General features: G+C 38.0%; 4 protein-coding genes and 2 long non-coding RNA genes across 14 annotated transcripts in view; 1 reads left to right on the plus strand and 5 right to left on the minus strand.

The window, feature by feature from the left end:
* LOC129731829 (tyrosine-protein kinase Btk29A) overlaps positions 1–1,970 on the minus strand; it is a 202,174-nt gene extending 200,204 nt beyond the window's left edge. For 2 of the 6 annotated variants that reach the window (XM_055692166.1, XM_055692165.1), the window contains exon 1: positions 1,508–1,970. The gene's annotated coding sequence lies outside the window, so the exon portion shown is untranslated. Of the gene's footprint in view, positions 1–1,464; positions 1,481–1,507 lie in introns of those variants that run through there. The other 4 variants (XM_055692169.1, XM_055692168.1, XM_055692170.1 and 1 more) reach the window with 4 other exon arrangements.
* A 1,039-nt stretch (positions 1,971–3,009) lies between these two features.
* Positions 3,010–4,577, minus strand: LOC129731831 (dolichyl-phosphate beta-glucosyltransferase). Its single transcript, XM_055692176.1, has 3 exons — positions 4,277–4,577; positions 3,923–4,097; positions 3,010–3,867 (listed from the first exon to the last, which is right to left on the minus strand). The coding sequence occupies exons 1-3, from the start codon at positions 4,346–4,348 to the stop codon at positions 3,131–3,133; spliced, it is 984 nt and encodes a 327-aa protein (XP_055548151.1). The 5' UTR covers positions 4,349–4,577; the 3' UTR covers positions 3,010–3,130.
* Positions 4,578–5,931: 1,354 nt separating this feature from the next.
* Positions 5,932–8,490, minus strand: LOC129731834 (vacuolar fusion protein MON1 homolog A). The gene is made up of 4 exons (XM_055692180.1): positions 7,633–8,490; positions 7,011–7,575; positions 6,673–6,954; positions 5,932–6,616 (listed from the first exon to the last, which is right to left on the minus strand). The coding sequence occupies exons 1-4, from the start codon at positions 8,286–8,288 to the stop codon at positions 6,476–6,478; spliced, it is 1,644 nt and encodes a 547-aa protein (XP_055548155.1). The 5' UTR covers positions 8,289–8,490; the 3' UTR covers positions 5,932–6,475.
* Positions 8,491–9,921: 1,431 nt separating this feature from the next.
* On the minus strand, positions 9,922–10,555 carry LOC129731835 (uncharacterized). The gene has a single exon (XM_055692181.1). It carries the CDS (start codon positions 10,459–10,461, stop codon positions 9,934–9,936), a length of 528 nt encoding a protein of 175 aa, XP_055548156.1. The 5' UTR covers positions 10,462–10,555; the 3' UTR covers positions 9,922–9,933.
* A 1,145-nt stretch (positions 10,556–11,700) lies between these two features.
* Positions 11,701–21,095, plus strand: LOC129731836 (uncharacterized). 3 transcript variants are annotated; one of them, XR_008729094.1, is made up of 5 exons: positions 11,701–11,813; positions 11,871–12,305; positions 12,366–12,583; positions 12,645–13,280; positions 20,992–21,095. It is a non-coding gene; the product is annotated as an uncharacterized LOC129731836 (long non-coding RNA). The 3 variants fall into 3 exon arrangements; XR_008729093.1 differs by having other exon boundaries at positions 11,715–11,969; positions 12,109–12,305; XR_008729092.1 differs by having other exon boundaries at positions 11,715–12,305.
* A 29-nt stretch (positions 21,096–21,124) lies between these two features.
* LOC129731837 (uncharacterized) lies at positions 21,125–22,864 on the minus strand. Of its 2 annotated transcripts, none has more exons than XR_008729096.1 (3): positions 22,509–22,864; positions 21,613–22,419; positions 21,125–21,552 (listed from the first exon to the last, which is right to left on the minus strand). It is a non-coding gene; the product is annotated as an uncharacterized LOC129731837 (long non-coding RNA). The 2 variants fall into 2 exon arrangements; XR_008729095.1 differs by having other exon boundaries at positions 21,613–22,449.
* Positions 22,865–23,254: the final 390 nt, after the last annotated feature.

Here is a 23,254-nt window from a genome sequence, read left to right on the forward strand (position 1 = left end):
TACTCCATCATTTGCACAGAGAAACTGTCGTGGTTAGGTTTTGACTTTGTCGTTTGGTTCGTTCTATGTCAGAACAGCGCTGGTAGAACGCGAACTTGTTCTTCCCTTTTTTGGCAGCGGGAAAAAATGCGAAAAGTTGTCACCAACTGGGTAAACTCTGCGAGCGCAAATATTCGAACGAATTCGAGCCAATCTCGTCGAATTAGAATTTTGATATACAATGAAATCGTAAACCAACGGCACCACCATCATCATCGACGGAAATGGGCATATTCGAGAACAATGATCAATTATAATGTTTCGTCATTTGTTCTTTTTCGTTCGGAGTGTGACAATGGGAAATAAGTTCAACTTCAGAAAAATTAACCCAGATTTTTTTTTATTAAACGCCTAGGTATTTATTAAACATCCTATTCGGTTTCGTTCATAGATTAATGAACTGCATCTATTGAAAAAAGAAGAGTTCTATGACCCTCCAGCCCTGTCTTTTCCTAAAATACAATTTATAAGTTGAACTTGCTTTCTGCTGTTTCCTGGAAAATCAGTAGAACCATAATATGATTTAGGTAATTATTGCTCTTGCTGGATCCAACACAGCAATTATGAAGCAATCCTTACTTACAACGTGTCCGTACATAGTGCACTTTAATAAGGAATTGTTGTTTTAAAAAATAGAGATCAATTCATTCTACAAAAACATAAAACACAGTATACTGAGTGTGTGTTGTTACGCATTGCGGTCCCATTTTTCTATCGAATACCCATAAATCATGACAAAGTTATGCAAATATCTCTAAACCCCGCAGGGTTGAATTTTAAATGCGTCAACTCGCTTGTTAAATCTGAACCATATTTCTAGACTCACAGTGAGGTCGATATCAATTCATCCAAAATTAAAGTCGAAGTGGTTCAGTCCAGTTTCGCGCGTGCTGCTGATAAAACAGAGCAAACAGAACCCGTTTATCCAGTCTCAAGGATGGATGCCGAGGAAACCAAAAATGTTATAATTCAAAAGTTACCAGCATAAAAGCAAAACATCACACGATTTTAGAACTTTCAAACATCAATAATTTCTAACGTGTGCTTTCGTACAACAAAAACAAATCTATATTCCCGTAATTGAAACCAATTTAACGCTAACAAGTTAGTTTTATATTGTAAACATCTTTCCAGTATGCTTCAAAATTATCATACGCACTAGAGGTTCTTCACACTCGATCCAGCACGGCACACTTGTGCCGGAAATGTTTGCGATTCCAGACTTCTCCTCCCGTCACTGAAGTATCCACCAACAGAATAGATTTGTGATCATGTATAAGTAACGATATAAAGGAGAAACAAGTGTGGAATAAAATTCAGCTTTTTTCGAATTTACAAACTGAACAAATAGAGTACTGGTGACGCAGAGCTATCGTTCATAAATTAAATGGAAAAGAAACAAAAGAATCGCCTGCGAGAGCTTACGGTGTCGTTTTGGAACTGAAGGAGATTTAAAAAATCTATGTACCAGCCTTGATTGGGTAAAATGTTTACAAATTGGCTCAATAACAAATCTGTATTTCTTCACTGCATTTGTTCTTCTGCACTACGATCACTACGACATTTTTCGAAAGAGCCCGGTATTAAAACACAGCACTTTTGAACACAGATCGCTGCATTAATTGTTATTGTAACAGGAACAGTCACTCGTTTTTTGTGTATCACTTTTTGCTTGGGCAGTTCCGCGAATCAAAACTTCTTTTTCTTCCTCCGGTGGCTGCATGTAGTTTTGTAACACCAATCGGTAACCGCTTAACACAATTATTACCTACACTATTTTGGATTATGCACAATGCTAATAGGAGATAAAGCGGCGCCAATAACCATTGCATTCAAATAATCCTCGTAGAATTGTTGGAAGAATATAATTTTGTTATTTACTATGCACTCGCGAACTGGAGCAGCAGAGGAGCCTGTCGTATCAAAAACAGCAATTAAATTTGTTGACTTTTGACAGCTCAAACAGTGTGACATCGAAGCGACTTATCAAATCTACAAACTATACACTACAGAGCCAACAAGGCACTCACCATTATTATAGATGTGACGCCAAAACGGGGGTATCTCACTCAAAAACATACAGCACTACTCGTTTTGATGTGACATGCTCTGTACTGTGCAGTTCTGCTGTCCTGCTTTAGCGCCTACTAGCGAAGGCCCAAGTATTATGACAGTTCTACAAGGTATGCTACATTTTTGTCTATCCACGCACACAAACAAATCTCGTTATGAAAAATTTCGCGTTTAGTATGGAATTCGGAACATTTTTGGAAATTTCTCGTTTTATGTTGTTTTATCTCTGATTTTTTTGGTTGGAGAGTGAATCTCCAGTTGAAACACACTAGAAATTGATATTAATTTAGATTTAGTGTGAAAAATTGCGACAATATCTCGAAATAAAATATATAAAAATGCTATATTTCTAATAGTTGGAGCATAATCTTAGTCATTGTCATAGCTCATGACTTTTGTTACTGTATGAAACATAAGCGACTCTATTTAGAAGCGCTATTAGAGTACAAGAAACAAAACGAAAAGTGCAAAAAGGTTACCGGCAAATTGATGAAAAACAGCATATTTTACCTAAACCGCAGCATGTTTATGTATTCCCCACAAATAAAACATGTTTCAACATCATTTCTATAACTTTTCAGGAAAGTATGTTTTATAAGTTTAATTTAAAACGCAAAATCATTTCAAATTTCATACAAAATTGGAAAAAGTTCATAACGATCACTAATCTAATGCATCGACGTGAATAGCATACCTTGTAGAACTGTCATCATACTTGGAGTGAAGGCTACTGCATCTTGTTTTGTCATATGGTGGAAAGCATGTGCAATTTTGTTTACGTTTGCGTTGGCTGGTGCTGACGGGCAAAGTATCGACGATTCACCATTTAGTTCCCGGCATCTCAAAATTGGGCCAACTGAATAACAAGGATTTCTTCAAAATAAAATGCAAAAATAATCTGGTCGAAAGTTTATTCCAATATGAATGCTAGACAACCACGATCACTGTAGGCGCTTTTCTTATGAAATTATCAGATAACTAAAGTATGTATAGTACCCTAACCTATATCGTCGACTGCTCAATTCATGTGTTCTTTTTTCAACTGCCACGCGCCTATCGCATATCGGAACCATATAAAAATCAGATCACGTCCCATCTGCAACCACGACCAGAAAGGGGTAAGTTTTGACCCTTCAATTTCGGTCCAGTTTACGGCGATTTCATCGATGGGAATCGAATAGGCTTGTGCAATGAATAAAAGTTCCACATCGAACGCCCACCTTTCGACATGCATTACGGTGAAAATTTTCCGTGCAGCGGATCTACTCATCAGTTTAAAGCCGCACTGGGTGTCCCGAATCTTCTTAACCGCAAAAGTCCAAACCAAAAAGTGAAAACCATGCATTAGCAAAGTGCGAAACAGCGTTCGCTTCGCAGTCGCTTCCTGCTCCAAATGGGCACGTGAACCAATCGAGATAGCATCCGTATCTGGATCTCCTCCGCTGAGCTGCTCGATGCTCTGCTCTAGCTTTGCATAGTCCCCGAACTTGGTGGCACCATCAGCATCCGCAAAGAGTAAGTACTTGCCACGGGCGCTCAGCATTCCCATCCGAACGGCTCCTCCCTTGCCACGGTTCACTACCAATGCTAATACTCGGACCTTCTCGGTACCATATTTAGCTGAATATTTCTGAGCTACGTCCACGGTATTGTCCCGACTGCCGTCGCTCACAATAATCAACTCGTAGCTGAAGTTCTTATCAGATTTTTGTCTAGCTTCTAAGTACTCGAGACATTCGTTCAACATGGTGGGTACTAAAAGCATGAACTGATTAAAACCAATAATTAGATAAATATCTAACATATTTACATCGTTCCTCCTCATCGAATGCAGGAATAATAACGCTAAGCTTAATAGTGGGCTCATCCGCTAGCGAGGGAAACTTTAGTTTTCCACCGCTGACGGAGTCCTCAAAGTATTCCTCCTTTTCATGGCGAATGATTTCCGGAAAGGGTGTTGTAGTGACTTTTAATATTATACCGATCTGAAAAAGTAAAATTTATTAGCAGACGTTACGTTGGTACTAAAAGGGTTAAAAATATCGACACAGCTTGTAGACCGGGTGTGATTCTTTCACAACAAATTTTATGAATGTAAATTATGTTCGTCGTTCATCGAAGTAATTAAATACAAAAGTGCATGGAATTGGCAGTCGATACTTACCACAATCAGTAGAAAAAATATGAATCCTGAGCCAAACAGCAAAATTAGCTGCACATATTCGGTGAGCAACATTTTCGATGTGGCTCCAGCAAATTATCCACCTCTAACCAAATCGGACAGCAGATTTCGACGTGGAATATTTTTTACCAGACGTTAATGGTTTGTGTGGTACAAAAAATTCACCATTCAGCAGATGAATTTAAGTAAAAACTGTGGAACGCCCGAAAGTTACCAGGCGAGTCCAACAAAACACCGTTCAATTGCGACCCACGTACGCGAAACGTCAACCAGGACACATCGACGCATGCCAACAAGATGAAAACAAACAGAGAATCCCTTCAGAAACGATGAACGAAACTTCAAAGAGAGTTCGGTTTTCGGAATCAAGCCTTACACACAGAAAAAACGTCATGATAGTTTCCATCATTTTGGGATACAGAGATTTCTCGACTACTTTGTGATAAGGTCGTATATCTAAACGTAAACAACACGAGTGAGAGTTATGGCAGGAGCGATTTGCGATAAGGGCGCAACTGACAAAAGATAAACATTGGGGAATATCATTTTGAAAATTTGCAAGTACATTTTCAAATCGTAATTTCAAAGGAAGTGACCAACATTAACATCAATACCAAAAATCGACGTAAAATAAACCTGGATTATATTTTCCTAACAATACTTCAATAAATTTGTGCGTTTATGGCTTAAATCTGCGCTTTTTTTTCTAACCTTTTCCTAATGAGCCTTAAGCATTCTGACAACGAGATTCGCCCACCTCTATTTCGCCTTAAAGCATTCTGACAACGAGATACGCCCATCTTTTTTTCGCCTTGTTTTTATTTTTTCTTCAGTTGCGCCCCTTTAAATGCGCCTTGATTTTGAAAACAAAAGTTGATCCGCCCTTTACTGTCGCCTGTTTACGAAATATTTCGCAAATGAGCCCGTTGCTTCAAAACAATGTAAAGGGCCTATTTCCAAAGTATCTTTTGTTTTGGGTAAACTGTTTTATCGCCCTTCACTAAAAGCTTGATTTAAATAATTTTATCGATTTATACAAGAGAAAGGATTCTTGCCATGAATTTTGTAAGTCTTTTCGAAACCAATAGTGTAATAAAACCATTTGTTTACATTTTGTTAGTTGCGCCCTAATCGCGAAACACTCCGGATATCCCTTGTACTTCACAAGCACAAATCATCTCAGTGGATTTTCCCATAAAAAATCGTATGGAAACTTCAAAAATCGGACGCAAAAATATAGTTTCACCGATCGATCTGAAAATTTGAAGTTGTAGGACCCAAAACTCCATTTTTGAAAATTCAGCATTGGCGAGTAGAAATAAATATTTTTCGCTTTCAAATATTTTTAGAAACAATAAAAAATAAAATGTAATGCAATTTGAAGTAGTTTTGAAAAACTGCTTACAAATGGGTCTAGAATGAATCCTTGATCATTATTAATAAACGAAACTCAATCAATATTTATTTAGGATTTCGGCACGTTTCTTTAACATTGTAATAATCTTAAAAAAACGACAATTGAATTCAGGGTCAGTGGAGAACTGTTAAAAACAATTATAACTTTTACAATGCGGTGACTGGTAAATTTCCCAATCTGCAAATTTAAGCCTCGATGTTAAACTGAACAAACAGTGCTATTTACAGTCTCTATTTTTATTTAAACCGTGTGCTGTTCGGTAAAACACTCTGTATTGAATGATTATCAGAAAAAAATTGTTTACAATATAACATCTATGTACACTATTAGGATTTCTTCACATTTTTCGCTTAGAGCGTTTTTCACTAACATGTTAACAATCAAATATAGCACTTCGGCCAGCAGTCGATTGGCGAACACGAGTGTCTGTTGACTCGTTTTTTTTTTGTATTCTGATCGATAAATAGAGCATTCTAGAAGCATCCAGCAGATATCACCGTGTTATTCAATTTCATTATTCAAACTATTTTTACTATTGCTCTTAGTCTACTAGTTGAAAAAAACACGGAAACCAAATCATTGACACGAAAAAAACGTACTCGAAATCATTTTCTGCTGAAGCTTCTCATGGTTTGGAATTGTCTGAAGGCAGAGAGGGGACGCGCTTTTTTCCTTATTCAACCGATCATTGATTCGCTAGCACCAGCATTAGACTGAATTGCGAACGACAATAGAGGGAATGAAGGAAAAAAGTACCCCAAATCCTAGAAGGTGGGTGCCGACAGTATAAACAGGTTGTTTTCTTCCTTTCTAATCCACTTCAGCAGCTTGTTAACGAGATTGATGACTTCATTTCGATGCACTGTCGGTTCGAAAGTTGCAAACAATTCGTAGGCTTGAGTCACCTGTTAGGGAGATAAGATAGTGAGCAATTATCGATTTGTCGCTAATTGAAGCATACCCATGCTAGGAGTATTTCCTTCTCTTGCATCTGATAAATCAGTTTCACCGGCCGGCCGGAGTTGTGTATCCGATGGTGCAGTTCGAAGTACATTCCCTCAAGCCGCTTGAACTGGCCGATACTGGAGTACGGAATGGTCAACTCAGAGCACAGCAACTGTGCGTTGGATTTGCTCTTGTAGATGAAATGGCGAATCTCTGGGATACTGATGTTCTGCAGCTTGATGCCCTTACTGTTCATTGCATCGTTGATGGCTTCCAGACAATTGGATCGACGGAGTTTCTAAAAGAATGTACATGTAGCCACAATAGATTTCGAATATTTCTTATTACACAAACCTCTGTAATTTTTCTCTTAGCTTCCGATAAAACGAAAAAGGCATCCCTTTCAATGGACAGCAAGAGTAGACATGCTTGACAGTCTTCCGCAAGATAGGATACGTGCGCATGCAGGTATCCACTGGAATCGAACTTTGGCAAGCAAATAGGCGTCCAGCTCTCGGCAGACTTAAAACTCTCAGAACATTCGATCAGGTTGAAAATCAACCGCAAATCTGCTGGATGAATAGAATATTTCTTCATCCGAACGAGAGCGATTAGTTTATTATTTGCTATTAATACTGCAAATATTAGGTTTTTAATCTTCGCACAATTGGTTTGGATGGCGCCTACGATGGTCTCCCGCACACTAGTCTGCAGTGGTAAAATTCGCACCGAATGAGTCATGAAGCTGAACGGGTTGTTCGAAACAAGCTTGTGGTCACATTGGTCATTGACTAGCAAGTGGTCGATTAGTCGTTCGCTTCCCGCCAGCAGTCGGCGTAGATCAAAGTTCTTCCGCTTTTCAAAAGTTTTTTGCATTTGATTTAGCGTCAACGTGGACAAAATTTGATTATAAACATCACTGCAATCAAACGTTAGACTTTTAGTTTTTATAAATATAGATTTGAAACAACCTTACGTCAACTGGAGCTGTATTTGTTGCACACTATGACTCGTCCTTGAGATTGCTACCAGAATCAGCGGCGGTTTAACGAGAAAAACAAATCGTACACCCATTGCGTGGATCGACTTGATGGAATCGTTACTACTTTGCACAAAACTGACCAGCGCTTGCATCACACCAAATAGAGTCGCTAGTTTGTCCTCGTTTCCGTGCATGGAATAGATCGGTTTCCCCGCCGAGCTGAGAATGAAAACATGCCTCTTTTTGTTGAGAAAATTGGGATCATGCAGGTAATCCTCTTGTTCGGTTGCTCCATCGCTCGTTTGAGCCTGACTTGCTGCCGTCGATCCCTCATCTGCCAAACTCGTGCAGGACGCCGTAAGTTCTCTGCTTTTTGCACTACTGAACGAACTCGACTTGCTCATCGATCCATCACTTCCCTCAATGTCAACCTTTAGTCCGTCTTGTATCTTCGCTATACTGCCCCCGCTTGTTGATGCAATCGCTTCTCTCGTACTTACGCAATTATCAGTTCCATTTTTATCAGCTAAACTGGTACTGATTTCTTGAGAGAACTCTTCGATTGTGTCAGTTGTAATCAACATACTTTCGGGGCAGTTTTCCGATGCAAAACGTTCCGTTTCACCAGTGTCGAGTTGTGAATCACTCATCTTTTGGAAATTCGATCTCCACTTTGATAACCGACAAAAATTGGCAAGGGTTGATGGGTTTCTACAAATGCTAGTCAAACTTACTGGTAAAACTCGTTATCGCTCATAATCAACTAGTATTTGCTAGTAAAAATCGTAAATTAGAGTGGAAATATTAATAGAAACCCACTAGTCGCAAATCACGGCCTGTAACGAGCGATGAAAATGTAAATATTTGTTGAAGTTTGACAATCTATCGATGTTCGAAAACTCAAGTGGGGTGTAGCGGGTAAAACAATATGATGAGTTTAACACAGAGGAACAGACTAATCAGCAGATAAAAAGGCAAATTTGTTATTTGTTTTGCAAGCTTTATAAATAAATAGCTCTAGAACACTTATTTTGTACCGCTCACAACTTTACTTCCCTTCATTTCAGAAGCATGTTCAGAGAACTGCATATAATTATCAAGCACACTATCAAGAAAGCAAGAGCAGGAACAAAAAAGCAGCATTTGATTGTCAACGATAATGTTAAGCTGACTATTTTTCGGACACTTATTGATGTCGGTTAAGGCCCAAGCACAACAGATACGATTGCGTAACGTTGAAATTATTTTGACAGAAAATGTCTGGGCTAACTGTCAAACTGCCGCAAACGCAGCTACCACGTATCAATTGGGCTTGAGCCTTCACGTTTCAAACGTATCCGAACAAAAAATTTTTGCTGAAAAACGGTTTCTTAAGCAATAGTTCAACTGAAACCCACCTAATAAAACTAAAAAGAGGCTGTAAATCAACAAAATTGTTTGTTGGGATGGTAACTCACAGGTTTGGTTTCCCCTTAAGGATTTCAGTATAAATAAATTTTGAGTGGGTTAGAACATTAGGTACATCGTTTCTACAATTGCGTTGTTAAACTATACTAGTTTTGAAAAAGCTGCGTTTTCTGGATAAAATGTGATTTAAAAAAATATATTGTCCTTCGGTTTTAAAATCACGAACTAAAATTGCTCGAAATCGCTTGAATGACAGTTTAGAGCAATTTTTATTCTTTTACAAATCAAAGAACGATATTTTTTTAAGAAACCATGTATTTGCACAAAAATAACTGAAATTAGAAATTCGTATATAGCTGAACAACCCAATTCTGATTAATGAAAAAAAGGGAATAAATTCTTGCAGTCAGGGAAGCAAATCATATTTAACTTGCTTTAGACTCAGAAGCAAGCAATGGTTAAAAATTAGTTTAAAAAAATTGGAATTGGAACCGAAATAGAGGATATCCCAGCAAACGGTTGGTGTCTACTCAGAACCTTTGAATAAAATGATTCATTAGATTCGCAATTTATATTTACTTATTAAAAGTAAAACGGGAATCTACATTAAACATTAAATCAATGAGAGATGTCTTGGCCAATTCAATTTTTTGACAAAGATTTAGCTCTCTAGTGCCCAAGTTATTTTTCAGACAAACCTAGGTAAAATCACTATGAATGTTTATTAACATTTTTCAAGTATTTATTGAAGCTTTTTAGAGGTTCAACTGAAGCGTGTCTAAAGGCGGCCCTGGGCACTAGAGGGTTAAGTGGATGCAATCTGTTACAGTATGATCGATAGAGGACTGCAGAGAGGAGTCAAAAAATACTCAAGCATTACTTTGAAAATCATTTATTTCTCTTCTCCATCATTTCTCTCAAAAATGTGATTACTTCCGGATCGCGCATTAACGAGCTCTTTTTCTCATTTAGTATCAGCGTAAAAATGTCAGGCTTGGCCGTTCTGGTAACGTTCTTGTCCGCTCGCTCCTGGCCATCGTTGGAGACGCCGGCGTCTGGATCAAAGTCAGCCGAGTTAAAACTGCTATTGGTAGCATCGTTACTATTTCCACCGATGGTTCCAGGGGATAGCAACAGCTCAGTTGAATGTTTACTAGCGCTGCCGCTACTCGTGCCAGCAACTGTAGTACAAACCGAAACAGATGGTGATGATTGCGAGTGCTTCGTCTTTAGCTTTTTAGTCTTTGACACGGTTGGTTGTGATGCTCCTCGTGATACTGCAACCGGTGGGCTGCTCAATTCTAAGGAACTCTGCGAGGTCTTTTTGGTTTCCTGCAGGCGCTTTTTCACGTGAAGATTTAACTTCAGCTTAATCTTACTGTCGCCTCTGGGTATTGAGAGATCGTCCGGTTGCATTTTGCTCTGCGGCTAGCTAGCAGATTAGCTGGATTCCGTCACATTTTAGACGAGAGAAAATACGCACTCGATTCAAAACAAACTTGATGGGAAATGACAGTATTTTTTCGAACATGCTGTTTTGAAGTTTTCACAGGGTGAGTGATTCCTAGAAATAATTTTAGTATGAATTAGGAACCATTTAAATATTACATAACGTGAAATTTGCCAATTTTCAATATCTACCCACCCCCACGTAACTCAATTTTACGTGTTTGCCACACGCAGTGTAACACTTCGCTGATTACCCCCTACCCATGAGCGCGTTATGTTTCATATAAACGGTCCCGAAATGAAAAGGCTCAACTTTAAAAGCAAACATGTCGATTAAGAAGGCGTACATCAACATCAGCAGGATCCGTGACACCTGTCAGTTCGTGAAATCAGTACGTGAAGTGAAAAGACGTACCATCTAGGGGCTAGACAACTTTATTTTGTAAGAGAAATATTTCGGTAATAATATACGATATTGATTGATATATTTCGATATTTATCGTTTATCTCGTTTATCTGTCACATTCATATCACTCAGACAATAATGTACTGTCAAGGAGTTATGATATAGGTAGACGGGTGCCTGAAAATGCAAATAAAGTTGTTTATAGCCCTTAGATTTAAATCGTAATTATCGAGTTGCAAATTTTCCCTTTGAGCCATAAGTAAAACTTAAGCCTGTAGTACACTCTTTGTCTAATGGTCAAATATTTGACCTTCTGACATAATGTTCAAATTTATTTGACATCATGGTTGTTGTTTGCCCGTGTTTGCCCCATGTTAAAATCGGAGAGTGACAAATAATTATCTTTGACCAAATTTTTATCTGTCAAAAAGAGACAAATATTTGACGCTCGGTCAAAGAGTGTACTACAGGCTTTATGATAAATATGGAATTCAAGAGTCATTGTGACTCGGCGTTGTTCAATTTTGGAAATCACGAAGAACGAAGACTTTTCTATTTTTACGTATTTTTATTCCGCATAATCAATAACTATAAAACGTGCCTAACAACTAGTTCGGGATATAGTCCCGACTGTATGAGGTATCGTTAAACCATATGGATTATCATCCGTTTATGGTTATTGATTATGCGGGATGCGGCTTGTGATTCTAAAGCTCTTTTTCTGTTTCTCAGGTTTCAATTAGCGATTTTTTGACTAAATTTGAGTTTGCATGCATTTAACACGCATTCACTTCCTTAGCTGACATCACTGTTGCTGCGGATGTTTTTTTTGTTCATAGCAACCGTTGACTTTGTAATATTTTTTCGAGGTTTTCGTTTCGCATTTAATTTTAACTTCCCTTGAGGAGTAGGAGTAACTTGCTAATTAAACGTGAATTCAATCGAACTGATATAAAACAACTACCAACAGGGTTTACCATTTGATCGCTCAATTTTTGGAAAGCAACCGCAACAAGCTCCTGAATTTCTATGAAGCAGAAGTGTACGAGGTACTGCACTGCAATCAAAGGTACTGCAATCGATCAGATCGACGAAAAATTCCGCTTATTTGAAACCAGCTTTGTTGAAAACTGCAGTCACAGCTAACTCAAATCCTACCAGTTCCGATGATGTGTCTCACTGGTTTAAAGATTCGTGATATTTCGCAGAACCTCCAAGTCGCTTCATTTACGGTAGTCGGTCAGTTGTATCAAGGTACTGCCGAACGGTACATACCAAATCTGCTGGTGGAAAAAATTGTTCGCCTCCCACTGGACCAGAAATAAAAAACTACGTCGAACGTGTGCATTTTGTTTCCCAATTACGGGCATATCTATTTCGACAAGCATAATTGAAGTATCTTAGAGTAAGCAGCCTTTTTTATATTCATTGCATAACAATTAATCTGTGTGTATCTTGCTTACAGAAAAATTCTTTAGATGCAGACATGTACAACTTGAGAACAATTGACGTCAAAAGTTTACTAGCATCTACGGCCCAGCGGATTTTGAACGTTGCACAAAAGCTTCTCCTATTGGCGAAACGCAACGAAAATGAGTTGATTTGTTCGGTTGAGTAGGACATTATTCAAACGTTAGTTTTGCAGACCTTTTGCACTACGAAATTTTTCCTAACCTAATGCATGTAAGACTAGAAATCATTTTTCATATAGGTTCGTCTAATAGTCTCAATATTCGTTTCACAGAATGTAATGAATTTCGATTCCATGGGTCTCGCAACGGAGCTTTGCCTGTTTCGTATCATAGCTTGTCGTAATAAAGTTATCTCAGGAGCCAATCGATCGATCGAACCTTGCATGATCTGCTGTTCCCTGTGATACAATATGATCAACAGCGCATAGCGTAGATTATTACCTTGTACAATTCATCCATAAAGGTATTGAGCGATGGAACGCTCGAAAATCTTAAGCAAACAAATTATCTGCGGATACTTATTTCTAAACAGCAACACTCATACCTTTTTAAGGTGAAACGGGATTGTGGCCTTTTCCTATACAATTTTGAGGTTAGAGTTCTTTTTACTTCTGTATTTTGATCGTAAAAAATTCGACTTCCACTAAATAAACAGCACTCAAATTGCTACTTCAGTTGTGAAAACAATTGATCAAAGTTTCATGTACGTAGTCTTCATTAATCAAGAAAAAATGAGATTGCTAAATTCGAGTTGATCGCGACCACGTCCCGTTTCACCTTAAACAAACCGTTTACTATATAGAGAAAGTTCTTGGATTGTTAATTGGATCGCAGTTTCGCTGAGGTATAATCACTGGAATAAGTGGAAAAAGCGGAAATCGGAATCGTTACAACACTACAAACTGAAGGTAAGTCTGTAACTAATTTTAATTTGAACACAGGATATCTAACTTCCCAACTTGTTGACTCGCATTGCTTCGAGCTTTCAGATAGTTGTTTAAATTTTATCTGTATATCAGTTTAATCAGCGTGATGCCATGCCACGTTGGCAATGTTTTCTTTGTGACCTTTATTAGGTTCTGTGGCGTCCTGCCTTCAGTCTGTACGATAATGCGCACAGAACTAATATTGTTCGTAATTGAGTGAAAAGGAACCAAAGAAATTGGAAGCAGCCACTTCAAGATTTGTGCAAACAGCTCCATTTTTTAGTATTTTTGTCAATGTCGCAAATCTGCACACCACAGAGTATTTTTGTCGTATAATAGCGAGTTTATCCCATAAGGCAATCCACGGGTGACGTTTCTTTGCTTGTACGTTTGTTATTGTTGCTGTTTTTCAAGCTGCAAAACCAAAACATGACCAAAACAGAAATTTTTTAATGTCGGCTATAATATCAAAAATGATTTTTATTGTATTTAGGATTGGCACTCGCGATACTAGCTACCGATCGCATAACATTTCGTTTTTCACGCTTCTGGATCCGGATTGCATCCAAGTTGAGACCGATCGAACATACATAAAACTGTCATAAGTTGAAAACAGACTGAAATCAGCTGATCGCAACTGTCTAATGGATTGCCTTATTTTACAATTAGTCAGCCTATACACCAGAGAGACGCCGAGACACTCACCGTTAAGGCAGCTGTCAACATCAAAACGGGCGATCTGTATAATTTTGCATTGCCGCTATCCGTTTTGATGTTGACAGTTGCCTTAACGGTGAGTGTCTTGTCATTTCTCTAATGTATAGGTTCGCTATTTACAATACAGGTGCTCAGCGTTTCCTTCCACGTTACATTTGTCACATCTCTCATTGTCAACGATTTTTATAGCTATTCTAACGAGCCAAGTTTTTTAGAGATGGGAAGAATGGTTCACTATACTGAGCGTATCAGAGCGGTTCCGCTCACTACTCTTTTTAACAGCTCACTCGCTCTTTTCGTTCCTACATAATTTGTGTTTTCAACCAGTGTAGCCAATTATCAGACACCGCAAGCGAGAGCCATGTGAAAGCTTTACACCTGATTTGCCAAGCGCATGGCCGCGGCGTGCAAAACTGCAATGGAACTCCCAAAACCAAGCTGCCACCAAATGTCTGCTCTGCTATGCATAACCTGTATTTTCCGTCACCCATCCACCAGCCAGCTGCAAAAGCATGCAAAAAATCAACTTGCCACAGTCCATACACAGGTACACGGGTTGACCACAGATAACAGACATCCAAGCTAGTTTTGCTCCATGTGTAAAAAGATTCAACGGTTTTTTTGCATGTCACAATACGCAGTATGGTGGCGCTAAGAACACTTAGAGCAAGCCCAGCAGTGGCTAAATTGAAGTTTCTAAAGCTAGTTTGGCAACTCCCACCATAACGCGGCAGCCGCACCGGGCGTTGCTATGTTGGTTTGGGAAATAACAATCCTCACCTCGGGTAGTAGCGAGTTATTAAATTTGGCAACGCGTTAGCAACGAGCAGAATCGTTGCTATTTGATGAAATGTCAAACTGTTGTTTTTTTTTGTGCTCAATAGTGAATGTTCGTAATAATATTACGAAGATGATGAGTGTTTCGAATGCGGACTCAATTGGTCGGCCTCGGAAGACGAAGTGTTTTGCCTCGCTTGTTAAACACGTCGTAGGACGCAAGTGTCGGCCTGAACCACTACTTAATTTTATTTCCGATTGAGCTGAAATTTTGCACAGGGTGTTTTTTCGGGCAAGTAAACATTTTGTATAGGTTTTTTTTATTGAGATGACCATTTTGGTTGGCATTTTGGTCTGCAACCTACACGATGCGGAAAGCTCAAATCCTCACAAGTTTGGCCAATATTATTGAATAAACCTGGTAGGTTTAAGCAAATCTGCTCGGGAGTATTACCAACTATTTTCCCGTTTCGTTCGGTCGTTGTATAAAAAAAAAACATTTTTCTCCTTTACCGCTGTTTCAATCTTCAAAAACAACCTAAGATGCGTTCGAAGGCGGCGTTGAAAATGGTCATTGGTATAGACCGTTGTTAAAACGCTGGATGGCACCTTCCTCCGTATGGCGGTCAATATTTGGCTATTTACTGGCTGAGAGTCGCCCCGAATCTTTCCAAAAAACATTTTCCTAATCGCGTATAAGGAAATTTGTTTTGCGAAATCACTTTCTTCATCACTAGAATCAATCAAATAATCGAAAACGTTCTATATTTAAGTTCTTTTTGGCGGCAAATTTTCAAATAATAATAGCAAACTGTGGGAACCGAGACAGCATGATATACAGAATACAAAATGACAGTTCGCCAGCTTTCAGTAGAATAGTCATTTAAGCCAACGTTGCGGGACGTGCCCAGTTTTACGGAATTACTTTAAATAAACATATAAGGATGAAAAAATTTATGTACGCACAAGTAAAAAAATCTGCAAAAGAATTATGTTATCGATAACTTGGGAGAACGGAAACAAAGTTAAAACAAAGTTACGTGAAATGGAGGGAACATTTTATAAAGTAGAAAGAACGTAGATCATTCCGGAAACGATTGACTGACGGATAAGTTGGTTATTACTAGATCCGCAAAAAATATGCAAAATTCATCACAAACAAACATTTTGCCAACGATGGCTAGTGACGGTCTTCAGAAATTGGCAACTGCCGGTGTGAAAAAGAAATAGTGGAATTGGTAATCCCCATTAGCAACGACCGGTGCGAAAATCGGTTGCTATCCAAAATAGCAACGGCCAGCGTTGTGAAAATAGCAACTCAAATGGCAACTCACCGGTGCGCTTGCTCTTAGTAGTCAACGATTTAATAAAATCGATAGTTTTACAGTTTTTATCGATATTATCGCAATAAGAAGGGTTGCGGTTTTTAATATAGAAATTTCGAGCAGTCGTAATTTGTACACAATCGACAATTTTATTCCTTCCCAGCTTATATTTACGATAAATATGTTTGTTTTAATGTTGATTTGAGAAAAAATACACCCACCTTACAAAATCAGTGTTATATCATTGCAAAAACAGCGACTCTATAACCTGTGATAATGTTCTTGCGTCTGGCAGCTTTGACTGTAATCCAGCGCTGCCATCACTAAACTGGTTAGAGTCGCAAGTTGCAGAAAGATGTCGTTAGCATTCCAAACGAGTAAGAGTTTGAAATCTTACACACGATTTCTGGAGTTTTTTGTTCTAGCTTGGATGTCTGTTATCTGTGGGTTGACTAACACCGAGTACGCACACGAATGGATGTGGAACGAAAAGAACGAAGAACTGTTCATTGATCTTCAATCCGCTCGCAGGCTGATACAAAATACAAAGATCAGAGCCGGATTTAAGGGGGGGCCCAGGGGGCCCGGGCCCCCACATTTTTGGGGCCCCCACAAAACGAGAAAAAGTTCTTTTCTCTATCAAAAATGAGATTCAATTAAAAGTTCAATTTACAGTAAGAAAATTTGAACAGACCATTACAATCTGAAACTTTCCTTCAGTGTTATTTTTTCGCGAGCGCCAATATCACAACCACATCCATAAGATTTCACCTTCGATTCTCTTGGAATGACACACATTAACACACCATTTGAATCGAACCAGCGCGCATGGGAGATCAAGCAGGAAAGAAGATAATCCACAAGTTTTTTTAATACATTGCTGTTGATTCCGAAAATAAGTTAACCTGTCCGAATCAGGGATACTAGATTTGCGTTGCAAAATGCAGATTTTCAGAGTCCGTGTGCAGATTTTATTGACCTGCAGAAGTGTGTAGTTTTTTCCTAGGTTCTGTAGATTATTGCCAGCGTAGCCTTATATTTGCGCAGTCTTCCTCAAATTGTGTGCAAATTTTTGCTTGCGGATCGCATTTTTTTCGAATTGCGGTAGGTTTTTATTTTTCAGATATCAAGAAAAAAATTCCGGATTTCGAGCAGTTGCATACATTTATTTATTTGAGCCTAATGATCTCGAACGCAACTGGAGAAAGGTCTTTATCGAAGATGAAACTGATTGAAAATAGGTTGCGTACGACTATGAAGAGTGAAAGGCTGTCAAACTTAGCATTGTTAAGTTGAGAGTACAATATTCTGAAGGAGCTGAATGTTGATTATTCAATCAATAAGTTCTCTGCAAAAAAAAACTCGTAAGAAAAATTCTAGCAAATTTTTGGTAACTTTTCAATGAGAAATAAGTGTTTTTAACTCGTACGATAAAATACGGGTTTGTTTTATTCTGGGCCCCCCACTGTAAACTGGGCCCCGGGCCCCCACAATCGTAAATCCGGCTCTGGCCATGTTAGTGTCAGGTCAGCTATGTTATAGTATTCATCTAATTATATTGCGACTGTTGGTAAAGGTCGGCCCACTGATCTGATTTTTCCTGGAACTTTCTCTGGTCTCCGGGAATTTTAGCATACATCAGTTTATTCGCTTGCTGTTTATCAATGGTTATCAATAACAACCCACTATTTCTACTTCTGGCTATTGTTACGTTTGGTGTAATTGCTTTTTTGATAAAAAAGGCGATACGTTCTTCATTGTTTGCAAATCTTTTTTACTTATAAATCATGATTTCAGCACCCGGATGAGCCAAACGTCCGAGAACAGTCGCAGGTCTCACATTCATGAGCATACTTATTTGCGATGATTACAACAATTACAATTAACAACATAAGGTTGAGCTAGTTCACCGCATAATATTCAGTTTATCTAGCCCTCCTAGTACCCACATGCGCCAGTGCCAGAGGACTAAAAATACCTCGCGCAGATGGCAAAGTTCCGATGCCGATCAGGGTATTACCTCATATGGATTTTGGTTAGCCATGGTCAAAAGGGGCTCTCGGGTTGTTAAGTTCATTTAATTGCACATTAAGGTCTAATATGTTTAATTGTAATTGTTGTAAATATCTTAAAGAAATATGTAACGAAAAAGTTATGTCTGTTTTTTTGCAATTTATTTTATTTTAATTTATTTTTTCATAGCTTAGTTTTTTTGTATCGTTCTGTTATAATAAATTTATTGAGTCCATTTAGCATTACCCAGATTGCACCACGAGGAGGCGGACTCATTTGCAACCCAAAAATTTAAAATTCTAGTCTAATTTCTAATTTCGATTCCTAATTACTGATTTCCTAATTTTTAATTTGAATTCCATATTCCATTTTTCAAATTTTTGATTTTTCATTTCAGATTTATATTTTCTATTTCAAAATTCGAATCTATTTCTAGCGTATAGAGTATAAATAAAAAATACTCTCTTCCTCTCTTTTTCAATCCATAAACTCTCATATCTTATCCTAAATTATCCGCTTCAAACTTCTAATTTTTTTTTTTTATGTCTTATTTCTAATCCTCAATATCTCATTATTAATCTCTAACTTATAATTTGAAACAACTTATTTTTCATCTCAATTTTCTTAATTCTAATCTTATTTTTTTTTTTATTTCTAATCTCTTACTGCAAAATGTATTTTCTTATTTCTTATATAAGAAAATAAGAAAATGCAATATACTATCATTAGTCTTTAAATTCTGTTTAATTCTGAAAATTTTATTCACTTTGCGAATTTAAATTACTTGGATTTCAAAATTTTAATATTGCAGCTTAAAATTCAAGTCTATTGTTAGTCTCAAAGTCAAAATTTCTAAGTTCTTCCTTATACGTATTTCAAAAAACTAATAAATAATAATTCTTCAACAAACACACACACGCATTCTTCCGTTCTATTTTTTAATACACACACTGCAAAGGGGGCATGTGTATAAAACACATTCACCACATACATACATCATAAACGCACAAACTCTTACTGCAATTACACTCATTTTCTTCCATTTCTTTTTTCATAAACACACTATATAAAGGAAGTGTGTATATGAAAAAAAACATTCTCACTTCCATTCCATCTTTTTAACACACACACTGTGTAAAAGAAGTGTGTATATAAAAAAGAGCATTCACTACAAACATACCACACATACACACAAACTCTTGCTACAAAACATACAGTTTCATTCATTCCTCTTTTTCATAAACACACTGTATAAAGGAAGTGTGTATATGAAAAAAAAAAAAAACAACAAACAAACATATACATACACACTGATTTCTTCAATTACACTCATTTTCTTCCATTTCTTTTTTCATAAACACACTATATAAAGGAAGTGTGTATATGAAAAAAAAAACATTCTCACTTTCATTCCATCTTTTTAATACACACACTGTGTAAAAGAAGTGTGTATATAAAAAAGAGCATTCACTACAAACATACCACACATACACACAAACTCTTGCTACAAAACATACAGTTTCATTCATTCCTCTTTTTCATAAACACACTGTATAAAGGAAGTGTGTATATGAAAAAAAAAAACAACAAACAAACATATACCTACACACTATGTACCTATTCACTTTCTATTTTTCAATTTTCATTTAATTTAAACAAACTCTTACTGCAAATACACTCATGTTCTTTCATTTCTTTTTTTATAAACACACTATATAATGAAAGTGTGTATATGAAAAAAAAAACATTTACACTTTCATTCCATCTTTTTAATACACACACTGCAAAAAAAAGTGTGTATATAAAAAAGCACATTCACTACAAACATACAACATATACACACACAAACACTCAGGAAAAGAGGATAAGGATAGGCTTTTTTCATTCCGTCATTCGCCATACATCCTCAACTATTCATCCATCATTCATCCGTATAATCCATCCATCCGCCTCACTTTATCCGCCATCCATTATTCGTACATTTTTCATTTTTTACATACTACAAATAAATACATATACAACATAAACACACACAAAAACATACCACACACACATAAACTAAAAATGTACAATTCCAACAAAAAACAATAATTTGTACAAAGTAATACTAATAATAATATTATTTGATACATGTAAAAAAAACTTACACAAATAAAATAGAAAACCATAACTAAAACCCAAAACACGTATTCATCTTCCTCGCCGCAAAGATTTTTCATGCGGCGAGTACGTCGCAGCAACCCTGGCCTATCGAAGTACAACAGTCTCGGTTTCGACTTCGCTTTACATCTTGGCCAGGTGTTGCGACATTGTACGTCAGTTATCACCACTGTGATATCATCTGACGTTTCCTCTAAGGATAGGCTTTCAAGGGACACTGTTGGCCCCTGCGTTCCGTTCAGCGACACAAGCGATCCGGTCAGTGCTATTGTGGACCAACCGCCATTCGTCAACGTTTCACCAATTTCTTCTTCCACAGAAGTGATAAACGCTGGCTGGCTCATTTGTTCCGTCCGATAATCGGATACTCCATACATTTCGGAGCTCTGGTCCCCGCACGGACAGCAACATGCCGCGAACGTCCGCCTAAACATTCGCCAACACGTTCTAAAGCATCCCATTGCGGAGCGAATGTGAAGTGCGTCCGTCCAAAACCTATCCTTATCCTCTTTTGATGGTTATAAAGTTTTGCATAGCCAAGTGTACTACGATTGAAAATCGTCGTTTTGTTTGTTGGTCGTTATGGTTTTTTTCTGCAGCAAACAACAACGCTAAGGTGTTGTTTGTTTCATGGTTACCTACGAATGAAAATCGTTTCTTGACAGGATAAGATTATCTTCTAATTAGTTTTTATTTTTCAGCGTTCGGTGGACCTGTCGCAGAACCGGTTGGACAGCGGTCATGAGGAACCTACCAAGGCATTCGGATAAATTGACAAAATCTGGGTTGTAGAAATCGTTTTATCAATAAAATAAATTTAACTTTATTGGCATTTATTATTTTCCAATGTTGCCGAAATCCTCTGCGCACTTCTAGTTAGGGAGCTTTCAGGCCGTGTACAGCTAAACTTGACCTAGCTTGGGCAGTCTTCCTCGTCCAAATAGACTTTCACCTACGCCGGCAACAAGTTCGCCTTGTTATAGATATTGGCAGCCATAATTTGCCACTATCGACATCGCGGCTCAAATTCCAACACATTAAGGGACGGATCATAGAGGTTATCGCTGCTATCGGTTGGAATTTCAGTTAAAAACAAGCAGTATGCTTGCTGTGATCGCTTCCGATAATCCAAGAAAACAGAAAACCTTCGATCACTTGGCCCGCGGTACTCACATTGACTGAACTTGGCTGTCCCATTTGCAGTTTGTTAATGTAGGTACGCACGCAATTATCTCGGACTTCGGTCGGGACATCGTGGCGTGCTAAAAAACAGAAGAGATTCACTTTTATGTAATAAAATAATTGGTATAACCGTTACTTACGCAAAGTTTTATTATATTTTTCGCTTGCGGTGCGGTCGCTCCCGTCAAAGAAGTAGTCCCGTGTATATAATAACTGCTGCTGACATTCAATTATCCATCCGACATCATACAGACTTTTCGGTTACACAGCCTGCTAAATTTTTTTCCGTTATCAGTTGCTTTGCCAACCAAATACACAAAATGCTAATGTTCGTTGGAATGTTCTACTTCTGGTTCCGGGTGGCGCATTATTCCCTGCAATAGCACTCCTGCTATGTGCTGTCCGGCGGTACCTTGATACTAGACCAGACCGATTCCCATGAACAAGGCTACTTGTGTGTTCCGCGAAATATCGCACTCAGCAGCAGTAGAGAGTTGCACTTAAACAGCTTTATGGGTTTGTGGCACCTTTTCTATTGCCTATTATAGATGAATCAAGTCGTGCCAATGCCTAAAGTTTCGGAGCAAATGCGCAGACCGGCAACGACGCTATTGTGTTACGCAGGCCATAGATTTATAATTAGCAGCACCTCCAGCTGTTGGATATCGATCTGCGCCTCGATGAATCTTATTGCTAGCAAGACACAGCTTCGGAATCGGTAAGATGAGTGTAAACACTAGTCGCAGATTTCGTGCCAGCGGATAGGCAGTTCTTGCGCTAAAGGCTTCGGCAGCGCTTCCCGCAAGACTAATGAATAACACGACATCAGTTGTGACATGGTCGGGAGCGAGAAGCGGAACATTTTTTCACTAAGAAACACCAACGTTAAGCAGCTCCCCGTCCCATCTCCAATGCTGTGGCAGTTGCTAAGCTGAGATGCGGTCAAACTATTCAAAAAAAAAACAATAAAACAATCCCTAAAAGAAATTGATCTATATTAACCTTTTAATTGTGGCTACACAGTATATGTACTTACTTTCGAACGCGGTGTCATATGTCCTGAAATACTCCATACACACCTTCGGGACGCTACGCTTGGATGGTTCAGCTTGGCCAACTTCTCTCACATCTTGTAGTGACGACACATTTAAAGTTGATTGCAATCTGCAGCGTGGAGCTGCTCCCCTTCGTGGAATAAATCACTACAACGAACACTTGCTATGCTGATTTCCGATGCGAAAAATGAATCAATGCTTATTGCAGGTTCCGAGGCGGATATCTGCTTGTTGTTTCGGAAATATTCGGATTTTATCGAATTTTTATCAGTTCGCTCAAAAGCAAAACGAAAATATATTAATTTATAATATTAATTATTGTGAAAACCTACAATGTCAACGGTTGCTATGAAAAAAAAACATCAGGAGTAATAGGGATGTCAGAAACACTGAAGTAATATTTTTTTGACTACACCGTAAGAGTCCGAATCCCATAATGGGTAAAATTTTACTCATTTTTTTATTATTGCGGTACAAAATTGAGAGAATCGAAGTTGTCAAATGAAATAAAAGCATAAGGTGTATTCCGATACAATAACGCTCGGAGGGAGAAACGTAAACTACACTTAAAACAGAGAACACGCACATGCGTCGTTTTCGGATACCGTGTAACCTAAGACAAGACGCGATAGCTGGCTTCTTATTTTTCTTTTCGTAACGGCCGTCATCCCCGTCGAAATTTTTTTGAACGTTCCATACCGTTGTTGCCAGAATTATTATTTTTAAC

The sequence above is a fragment of the Wyeomyia smithii genome, chromosome 3 (genome assembly GCF_029784165.1).
Source record: "Wyeomyia smithii strain HCP4-BCI-WySm-NY-G18 chromosome 3, ASM2978416v1, whole genome shotgun sequence".
Lineage (NCBI taxonomy): Eukaryota > Metazoa > Arthropoda > Insecta > Diptera > Culicidae > Wyeomyia > Wyeomyia smithii.